Raw genomic sequence first — 11,190 nt, 5'->3', positions numbered from 1 at the left:
GATTCTCATAACCAAGTTCTGTGGAATTGAACCTTTTATTTATTAGCAGCTCTTCCTGTTTCTGTTCATCTTTACTCAGTAAAGATAATGGATGCCCAATTCATCATCCTTGTCCTGATGAAGTCCATGTATTTGGAATTAGCAAGAGCCTTTGCTGTTCGTCCAGCTTTTTTTATCCGGCTATTTTTAATTAGTTCTGCAGACTCAGAGACGGTTCTGTGTAAATACCTGGCAGGCTCCTGCCATTTCTAGCATTTTACAAGTCACGTCCGGGCCTGCTTCATATGGGACAGATCAGCTACAGCTGCGTGTTCTGTTCCTGTGCTCCATCTCTTCAGGTGACGGCTGCTGTTTTCCTCTGGGTAAATCCAGGGGGATTGCAATTTTTGCTGGCCCTGGCAAGCATGACCTGTGCCTTGTGCACACTTGGGGAGGTACCTCCCCCTTACTGCACCTACCTCCATTTAATTGTTGTTACCCTCTTTGTGGGGTTTGAATCTTGACGTTTTCCCAGCGTTTGAGAGCGAGCAGGAATCTCTCCTGAGTTCCTCTTGCCAAGGAAAAGACAACACTTGCTTGAGTATCACTCAGGGTTTAGAGTCCCTTTATATGGTGAGTCTTTCCTACCAGTCAACACATTGTTAACCTCATCACCTGTGTCCATGCAAAATTCTGGTCTCTAACTCAATATCTGTATATTTTTCCTTTTAGATATAACTCCCCGTTTTATTTCTGAGCCCTCCTCTACTGTCCAGAAGTCTGGTGAGCCCGTCCAACTCCGCTGCTCTGCCGAGCCCTCCACAGCTCACATTTCCTGGCTGTTCAATGGGGAGCCTGTGAGCAGCAGGGTGGGAGAGGTGGAGATGCAGGCAGGATCTCTGACAATCGTGTCCCTGAGCCCGGCGGCGTGCGGGCAGTATCAGTGCGTGGCGAGCAGCGGCGTGGGCGCCGTGCTGAGCCGGCCGGCCACCGTGTCCATGGGCAGTAAGTTATCTGCATTTCTGTTCTTTGCTCCTTGCCAGTTCTCAGCTGGCTTGTATGGTTTGTTCTTCTTTCAGAATATTCTGGGGTGTTTTTTTCCTCAGCCAGTACACACAATATGATGGATTGTACACTTCCTGCCTTTTTTTTAATTGCATCATCTGAGACCTGTCAGGTGATGCAGTCCTGGAGCAGATTCCCCAGAAAGCTTGTGGATCCCAAACCCTGGAGGCTTTTAAAACCTCAGCTACACCAAACCATACCTGATGGATTTAGTGTTGGTGTCAGCCTCATTTTCAGTTGAAGGACCTCAAGGGTCTCCTTCAGCAAACACAAATGTTGTTCAATGAAATAATATTAATTTCCATGAATTGGCCTGAAAATACAAGATTCCCAAATGCTTCCTTTCACAAAGGATGTTGAAGGAGCAGCTGAGCTGCCACACCATTGTAGAAGTGTGCTTGAGAATTGAGGAGAAATATGTGGGAATTGTTGCCTGGGAAATAAGTGGGAGCTGCAGATTTTCATTTTGATTTGATTTGATCAAACCGGTCTTGATGTTCTTCATGTGGGGACAGTCTTCTCACCTGCTAGGGACAGTTTCCCTTCTCTTAGTTGCACTGGTTCTTTTGATCAGTCTTTGCCTTAATGCTTGATCTGTAAATCGTGTGACCTCCAGGGATTTGGAAGAGGAAGGACAATGTCTTCCACATGGAAAGGACAGTGCAGTGCTGAGAATGGGAGTACAATATTCCTGCATGAGCGTGGTTTGTCTGCTTGGGATCTGTGGGCTGTCTGAATCAGGTCTTTGTCAGGCAGGGTTTGAGTGATTTCTCTGGAAGGGTACCTCATCTATGGAGCATGTCCAAAATCCCCTTGGGAGGAAAATCTCTTATAAGTGTTTTGGTAAAGTACTGACCCATGGCCAGTCCCTCTCAAGAGAGCTCCAAGGGTGGTCACCGTAAGAAAACTTCACAGCCTCAAAGAAGTTTGAACATGGAGGGAGTAGAAGAGCAGCTTTCACACTTCCCTCCTGCCTTGGAGGTTTTGGCAGCACACAGGAAGGTGCTGGGAGCTCTCTGCCTGCCTCATTATCATCCCAGAAAGACAAATCCATGTTTTTATGGACAGGCTTCCTGCTGTCAGTGTGAGTTGTCTTCTGTAGTGCCTGCAGAGCATGTGAGGAGTCCTGCAGCCTTTCCAGTGTCTCTGCTGGCTTTTCTGGGAGCAGTTGAGGGGGCTGTAGGAATAATTTTTTTTCTGCTCACTGTTCCCAGGTAAAAGCTGTAGTAAGGAAGTGGATAAGGAGGGTTTATGGTGTTATGGGCTGCAGGACAGACCAGGCCTGTTGATGTAAATATCCAAAAGCTGCAGCAGAGAAAATAATCAGCATGAAACACAAATACTGAGCTTACTGCCCTTCCCCTCTCCCAACTCTTACCCTGTTCCCAACTCTCTCCAGGTTTAGGTGACTTTGATGCCTTGGGGACAGCTGCTGTTGCAGCAGAGGAAGGAGGCACAGCTCTCATCGGGTGCAAGGTGCCAGAAAGTCACCCCAAAGCACAGGTTCGCTTCCTAGTGCGGGGGAAATGGCTGGAACAATCAACAGGTGAGGTGTTTTGTGCAACATAAGTATCCAACAAAAACTTGCCTAGAGATTTTTATTTGAACCTAAAGGAAAAAAACTCCTCTGGAAAGTTGCAGAACTTCCTGTACAAATTACTTTATCTAAACCTACCCTTGGAAATGAGTCTCCTGTGCATGGTGATTTCTTTTTGATCCTATATTTAGGATAAATAGGTATAGCTGACAAATTAATTTTAAAAATTACAAAAAAGGAAGACATCTTTTGAAACAAAATTAAATTTAATCCTCTTTTGACCTCCCCCCTTTGTTCAGACAACTACCTAATTCTTCCATCTGGAAACCTGCAAATTTTGAATGTATCTTTAGAAGACAAAGGATCCTACAAGTGTGCAGCATACAACCCAGTTACTCATGACCTCAGAGTAGAACTCACTGCACGGAAGCTCACAGTCACACGTGAGTATTCAGTTCAGCTTTCCAGAATTAATACAGCTCAAACAGAATAAATAACATCCCTTTTTTAGCAAGGGCCTATCAGTGCCTCTAACACCATGGTATGTGAGATCTCTCCTGCATTCTTTGCACATTCAGTTCTTATTTCCCCTCACTGTGGAGGAGCAGCATGACTGTTTTTCAAATCCCAGGCAATCACCTTTGGAAAGGGAATACTGCTAACACTTCTGTCCCCAAATCTCTTTTGGAGCAGGACTTCGGAAGTGTTGCAACATTGTGCTCAGTCCCAAGTGCAGTATTTGAAAGACATGGAGGGGGACAGAGAATGGGATGGGAGGGTGTGGTTTAAAAGCTTGGTTGGTTTCTCCTGCAAGGAAAAGCTAAGAAAACTGGGTTAGTTCAGCCTGTAAAATAGATGGTTTAGGGGTGACCTAATTGTGACCTTCCAGTACCTGAAGGGAGCCTACAAGATAAATGGAGGTAGAGCGCCTGGAGTGACAGGACAGGGGGGAATGGCACTGATAGAGAGTCGGTTTAGATTAGATATTGGGTGCCTGTGAGGGTGGTGAGACCCTGTGAGTCTCTCTGCCAAGAGGAGCTGTGGCTGTCCCATCCCTGGAAGTGTTCAAGGCCAGGATGGACGGGGCTTGGAACAACCCAGTCTAGCGGAAGGTGACCAGAAGCCCGAACCATTCTGTGATTCTATTCCACCATTCATCTCCTTTCCTCCAGGCCCTTCTTCAGGGGGCTCCCACATCCTTCACCCCCTGGCTCCCCAGCGCCTGGCAGTGCCCCGGCACAGCGCCCTGACCCTGGAGTGTGTGGTCACTGGGGCAGCTCCAGCCCCCGTGCGCTGGGTGAAGGACGGCCGGGACGCGCTGAGGAGAGGCAGGTGGAGGCTGCTGCACTCCCACCTGGTCACCGACAGGCTGGAGCCATCCGATGCTGGGAATTACTCCTGCGTGGTGGGAAGTGACTCCGGAGCAGTGAAATATGTTAACTATTCGCTTACTGTACTTGGTAAGAATTAAAGACATTTTCACATCCAGGCAACAAACATGCCCTTCATATACCTGCTAGTTTTGGCATCTGCTTCCAAACAGCCTTGCATTCTTGCTCAACCTTAAGCATATTAAAATAAAGAATACAGATCTGTTTATAATGACCATATCCCATCATTTCTCCCAAGTTCAAATCTCTAATTATTTATCTCTTCAAACCATTGGCAGTCTGAAAAAATGAAACAGTGAAGGATAACAAATTCCAAGGGAAGAACTGTTCCATTTATTTTCCTACAGAGTGCCAGTGTCAGTGATGTGCCAGGGACCAGATTTGCTTCTTTTGAGGTTGTATGTGAACAAAAACCGGTGAGGGAAGGTGATATGTTTGGATGAGAACATCAACAAAAGCAAAAGAAACATAATCATATATTTGGCCTCTTTTGTTTGGCTGCTAGTTATTCCTCACCTCCCCTTTCCATTGTAGCAGATTTTCCTAGTATTTGAGTTTTTCTGCGTTCGTGACAGATTTTGTTTGGGTTTTAAAATGCCTGTGTTTGAGTTACTCAGAAAACAGGGTGTTGACGCACAACACACCTCTTTTTGGGGGATGTCACTAATTAACTGTTTTGAAAATAGAAGTCTTTTATTTACAAGCTTGCTGCAAACATGTAGCTGTTGAAATAAAAGGGAGAAACCATTCAAATAAGCCCATGTGTGGAAAAACCAGCTTCGGGCTCTGCAGCCTGTGGTCCTTGTTCAGCCTTTGGATGTGATAAGCCTGTGTAATGTTTCACAGCAGTTTTTTCAGGACTTAGTCTAAGTCGTTTATGTGGAATCATTTCCCTTTCCAGAACCTCCCTCACTCTCCAGGGGACTGCAGGACCAAACCGTGGCGGCGGGAGCGAGCGCCCATCTCTGGTGCGAGGCTGGCGGCAGCCCTGCTCCCAGCCTCACCTGGCTCCACAACGCGGCTCCTCTGCGGCCCTCCCCACGGCATCTCCTGGCAGGGAACCACCTGCACATCTGTGGGGTCACCCTGCGGGACTCTGGCTTGTACCAGTGTGTGGGAAGCAATGGAATTGGGTTTGTGCAGTCCACGGGGAGGCTCCGTGTCCAGCCAGGTAGGAGCACTTGCAGCCCTCGAGAACTCACATTAAGCATTTATACTTTAAGCTTTATTCTGCTGTGGTATTTTTTTTTCCCCTAGATTATGTTTTAATTTGTGTCTGACCACTAATCTTCCAAAGAAGGTGCTTTCAGCTGGATTTTAAGAGATGCAGGGATTTCTGGGGTAGTGTGGCTACTTGATACTTAAAACCTGGATTATCAGCTGCAATCAAATCAGCTTATGATTTGACTTGATGGGATTTATTCTTAAATAGAATCAGGATCCTGTTGTGCTGGGTGAGCTGGTACTCCTAGTAGTATTGGCTGCTGAGTAGTTAAGCCTGTTCAATAATCAAGTTTACACAACAATCAGGTTTGGGGTTAATGCACACTTCCCCTCTATTAGATTGGCAGGTTCAGGTTCCAGCAGTCTTTTTGTTCTCTTTTCTCTCTAAGATACCTTCTAATACCCAGAGAAGTTGATACCTTCTAATACCCAGAGAAGAATGGGGACAGCAACAGCCTTGCCAGCATCCTCTGCTGGCACAAGGATGCTGGCAAGGCTGTTGCTGTCCCCATTCTCTCCCTGTCGTGCATAGCTGAAGCTTTAAACCTTCTCTGAACCGGTTATGGTTGGTGTGAGCTGTGCAGAGCCTGGCTGAGCAGAGATTTCGTGGCGTCTCTGTGTGTGGAGTGGACTAAGCCAGTCTTGCCTGTGCTGTGTTCCTCATTGATGGTCAAGTCTTTGTCATTTAGAGAATTTAAAGTGCAGTTTGAGCGTAGATTTTTATCAGCCTTCTCTAAGGTGAAGTCTGTGCTGATCTCTTCAGTCTGGATGGGAAGTCTAGAGATGCTGTGTAGAGAATAAATAGTTGTTAAAAGGGTTAGAAAGAACCACGTGTGATGTTTTAAATTGTATTGCCTTGTTCTGGCATTAAGTGTCGTATCTCTTTGTTGAATTCATTCTTTGGTTGTGTTTTCCCCAGGCAAAGACTCTGTCCCCATCATCACCTCTTCCCCGGCCAACACCACTGTGGTGGCTGGTGGGGATGTGACCCTGTCCTGCAATGCCACCGGCCTGCCCGCTCCTCTGATCCGCTGGTACGACAGCAGAGGCCTCGTGATCAGCCAGGAGCATCCCCCCCAGGCACAGAGCCCTTCCCCAGCAGGGCCAGAGCCCCGGTGCCCCCCGGTGCCCCGGGCGGGCTGGGGGTCCCTGCGCCTGCAGAACGTCACCCCCGAGCACGCCGGGCAGTTCCGCTGCCGGGCCAGCAACCAGCACGGCTCTGCCCTGGCCACAGCCTTCCTCACAGTCGGTAAGTTGCAGCCCCAACCTTCCCTCTTGGCTCCCTGAGTTAGGTGAGAAATGCCTCAGAATAAGAAATGCGTGGCAGGTGGGTGGGGCAGAGTCTCAGGGGAAGGAAGCAGAGGAGTCTTAGAGCTTCGTGGAGCAGTTCCTCCATCCCACCTTGGGCAAAGGACGAGGGCTGTGTGCATTGCATGGGCTTAGCATCTTCTGTGTGAAAAAAACTATCTGAGGATGTGTTGGACTGAGCCCTTTTCTGACTCAGAGATGGGGCAACTGAGGGGACGAAATGCCTTTCATGCCTTAATGCCAATCATCTAAAACTACCCCTTGAAGGTCCTGATACAATACATCTTTCATAGTTCTGTGTCTCCAAAGTATCTAGTCTTTTTTACAAAACCATCCTTTAAAACTTGTTTCTATTTCCATTTCTCTCTCAGCAATCTGTCCTACAATGTTTACACACAAATCCATACTATGTGAGTCTTCTGTCAGGTTTTGAGAATTTTCTACAAATCCGTTTCCCACAAGGGTGGTATTTTTTATTTATTTCTTGAAATTGCTACTAGGAAAAGACAGTACTTACATTAAAGCAAAATGGGAAAGAGCCTTTCCTCACATTGGAATATTATGTGACATTAATAACAGGTTTGAGCTCCCCCAAGTTCCCTTCACAAGAACCAAGATACAGATTTTTAGTTACATGAAGTGACTTAAGTTTCTCAGCTCTTTCAGCACCTTGCCTCAGTTAATTTAGCTGAATGCCAGGGAGATTTCAGGTTAGTGGGATTTAATATGTGGCCCCGTATTTAAAGTTCTTTGGTTAGAGTTTAAAACTCCTGTAAATAACATAAAAAGATGCTTAAAGGTTCACTTAGGGGAAAAAAAGAAAGAAGAAACCTCAAGAAAGTGATCCCATCATGTAGTTTTATAAATCAGTTATTTTTGGACCTTGCTGAGTGGAAAAACGAAACTAAATATCATCCCAGAATTCAGCCTGTGTTAAAGAGAAAAATCCCAGTGCTTTGCCTCAAAATTTTATGGCAGTGAGTTCAATTTTAATGCTTTGTTTATTAACTTTTATCGGTTTCTAATACGTTGTACTGGCTGCTGATTATGGTGCAGAGGGTGGTTAAGGCATTTGGTTTTGATATAAAAGTCTCTGAGGACTTTCTGGGAGCTGTTAGGGGTTTAGAACAGCTCCCAGCCATGCCAAAGACATGCTCAGACACTCAGCTGTTTAATGAAGAATTCCTGCCAGGTAGCACTTCCGAAGCACCTGGATGATTTCAGCTGGGATTCCATTGCTGCAGTAGAAGGATCGCCTTAAACACCTCTCAGCTTCAGTACCTGGTCCTGTAATTTGCCTTGTCCCAGCACACAGTAAGAGAGCCCATTTGGCTGAAAAATGTATCTTTTTTTTCTTCCCTTCTGCTGGATCTATTCCAGGCTGTGATTCATTGCATGGTCTTACAGTGGGCAGGACAACTTCAGCTGCCATCATAGTGAGAAACCACCAAAATGTAAAATGATGCCTCAGGATCCTGTACCCACGGCCCTCCCTTTTTAGGGTCTTTTTTAGACAGTTGCAGGAGCTTCCCAGAGCTACTGAACACAAAGTTACATCTCCAAAATAACTTCATCGAATGAAATGAAGGAGAAAAACACACTGCAGGCAGTCTGAGTAGCGGGAGAGGGAGTGAAAAACACAAGGGGCATTTGGTCTACGCAGGTGGGTGTTTCAGGGGCAAACAGGCTGAAGTTGCTCCTACAGAAACCTTAGTGAAGCTCTGAGAAGTCCTAATGTGATTTGCAACACGTGCTAGGTGTGGGTGACCTCACTGATGTGCTGTGTTCAGGTTTTCAGAGGGCTTCCCCAGCCTGTGCTGAGGTATTTGGAGAGCTTGGAAAGAGGGAGGATCCTCTGGCTGTTAAAGGAGCAGGGAGGAAGTGCCTGGGAATGTGACCTGTTTGCACAGCAGAGATAAAACCCAGAGCTGCTAGCTCTGCCTGTGGCTGTACCCTGGGCAGCAGGGCAGCAGGAGAACAAGCAGAGGTGCTGTGAAACACAGCAGGTGGGGAAGGGTTTCTGCAGGAGGAGAGGCTGGAATAGTGAGGGCTCTTCCCCTGCAAAATGAGGCTGAAGGGGAGAAACAACAGCAGGCAGTCGAGTACAGGGTATTATGGAATGTGTCAGTTGGAGCCAGGCTGGGAGAGTTGGGATTGTTCATCCTGGAGAAGAGAAGGATCTGAGGAGATCCTAGACCCCCTTCCCATGCCTAAGAGAGATGCAGAGGGTTTTTGTACAAGGGCCTGGAGTGACAGGACAAGGGGGAATGGCTTCACACAACCAGAGGGCAGGGTTAGATGGGATATTGGGAAGAAATTCCTCCCAGTGAGGGTGGTGAGGCCACAGAGCAGCTGTGGCTGCCCCATCCCTGGGAGTGTCCAAGGCCAGGTTGGACAGAGCTTGGAGCAACTTGGGATAGTGGAAGGTGTCCCTGCCCGTGGCAGTGGGGTGGAACTGAATGGCCTTTAAGGTCCCTTCCAACCCAAACCATTCTAAGATTCTATGAATACAATTCTTGTAATGCCCAAATTTGGGTCATTCCGTCCTTCTTCGGTTGCTGGTGGGATCAGGATTTTGGTGCATGCAGCCTTTGGCCTGACTCAGCTCAGTGCTGCTGGTGTTCCTGGTGGGGTTGGGAAGCTGAAGAAGAAAAAATCTCTATGGCTAAGGGGAAAGGGATGGCACTGAGAGCTACAGCCAAAAAAAGTTGCATAATGACACAGCAGCAGAGAGAAGGCTGATGTGCTGGGTTATATGGGTAGTAATTATACCAGAAACTTTGCAAAAAGAGCTTTGATCTGAATTACTCAATGGGAATTGTTACCCGGGGCTTGTTTTCCAAAGCAAAAATACAACAGCCCAGCAGTTGTTGACGACTCCCCTCCTGCAGCAATAAACACAGCGCTGGCTGTGGGTCTGCTGTCACCAGCTGAAACCACAACTCATCCTCCACTCCAAGAGTCCGTGTCCTCAGTGCCAGCAGGCACCAAACCATGCCCACCCACATCCTCGGGGTCCACCACAGTGCTGAGGGCCTTCCACCTCCTCCCATTTGTTTCCAATATCACGCCCTTCCCGCTGCTCCACTGACAGCAGAGATACCCTTTCACTCGGGGATTGTTCTGGGAGTGTCTGGCATTTCAGGACCATCTGGGCTTTGGGGACATCCTCCCCACGTTGTTGCCTTCTTCCTGTCTCTGAATTTTGTGGCATTGCTAAATAAATGAGAAGAAACAAACAAGGAATGCTTGCCGAGAGCATGTCTTCAATTTGAAAAGAGAACTTTCCTTCCCAGCTTTTTAAAAAGTGGCCAAAAATAGCAGCCACACTTGCTGCTGGTATTTTAATGGAGGTTTGAAGGAATCTGAGTCAGCCAGGCTAACACTGCCTAGGCTTTACATTACCAAGGAATTTGTTTGTTTTGTAAACCAAGTTCCCTTCATTCCCTTCCCCTTCCAGACCCCGGCACGTAACATAAACCTACACAAATCTGAAGGATGGACAGGGCTCCGAACATCTGGCTGTCCCACTGCTGCCGTGTGCAGCCTTGAGGAGCTGTGCTGCTTCCCAAACCTTCTTGCTTTAAGTACTGATGTTTTCTTGTCCTGGATAATCTCACATGTCCAACCTGCCACCCTTTTCCTGCCTGGAATTCTGATGAGTCCCGCATCAGCCAAACAGGGCTTTTTTTTTTTCTTGTGGCCTCTTTTAGAGTACTGATACTATATAGATTTCTTTTTCATACCAGCAAAAGTAAATAGGATGGAGGGGGCTGGAGAAGGATTTCTAGAAATGCATTGGTATTAAATTGCATGTAGATCTTCCTGTAAACTGAGTTTATTCTCAGCATAAATTTTCAAATGAAGTAGTTTAGTTGTACAGCTTTCAAAGCTTCTCTAAATTACAGCTAAAACCTCAGAAACTGGGATAGGAGAATGTCCTCTTGTGTGCATGCCAGTGCAGGCCATGAAAAGTTCCTTGTACAACGACATACAAATTACTCGGTTTGTCTCACAAATTTAGCTATATACTTATTTATTTCTTTTAACATGCATTGCCATGACTTAATTTATTGGAGATACAGTCAAACTGTGCTTGTAGACCTTGAGTTTCAGGTTTTCTCTCTTTGCTACTGTGAGAAAAACACCAAACCAAACAAAACAAACCGAACCCCACTGCTGTGCCCTGAAAAAACACCCAGCCCGCAGCTTGGCACCAGGCTCAGATCTGTGTGGGCACCTCTGGACCTGGCGTTTTGCAGCAGGGCTTGTTTGGAAATGTCACTCTGAAATGATTTAGCGTCCCCTCGGCGCGGGGCGAACGTACGTCATCGTGGGGATGTAACCAGACCCTCCCTTTGCAGTTCCTTCAGCAACTGGCACGAGAGCAGGAGAAACAGCTCCTCTGGAGCTTGCCCTGAGCGACGAGAGCGGCCGAGATTTTGGTGCAGAAATGGCATTTTCAAGCTCACCTCCAACAAAATCTCCTCTGGACGCGGCCGGGATGGAAAAAGCGTCGAGCGCGGCCGCGCCGCCCGAGGCACCCATCATCCTGAGCCCCCCGCAGACGCCGAAGCCGGACACGTACAGCCTGGTGTGGCGGCCGGGCCGCGCCGGGGGCCTGCCCATCAACGCCTACTTTGTCAAATACCGCAAGGTACTGTCCCCAGCCCCCCAGTGCTTTGT

At 47.4% G+C, this 11,190-nt stretch overlaps 1 protein-coding gene across 1 annotated transcript in view; it reads left to right on the top strand.

The window, feature by feature from the left end:
• CDON (cell adhesion associated, oncogene regulated) overlaps positions 1-11,190 on the top strand; it is a 58,611-nt gene that overhangs the window by 21,100 nt on the left and 26,321 nt on the right. The window contains exons 3-9 of the mRNA XM_084221510.1: positions 712-984; positions 2,444-2,590; positions 2,881-3,024; positions 3,754-4,041; positions 4,874-5,143; positions 6,116-6,445; positions 10,869-11,161. Coding sequence (XP_084077636.1) covers positions 712-984; positions 2,444-2,590; positions 2,881-3,024; positions 3,754-4,041; positions 4,874-5,143; positions 6,116-6,445; positions 10,869-11,161 — 1,745 coding nt within the window. The remainder of the gene's footprint in view (positions 1-711; positions 985-2,443; positions 2,591-2,880; positions 3,025-3,753; positions 4,042-4,873; positions 5,144-6,115; positions 6,446-10,868; positions 11,162-11,190) is intronic.

This window comes from Fringilla coelebs, assembly GCF_963513975.1.
Source record: "Fringilla coelebs genome assembly, chromosome: 25".
Taxonomy (NCBI): domain Eukaryota; kingdom Metazoa; phylum Chordata; class Aves; order Passeriformes; family Fringillidae; genus Fringilla; species Fringilla coelebs.
This window is presented reverse-complemented; position numbering and strand designations above follow the sequence as displayed.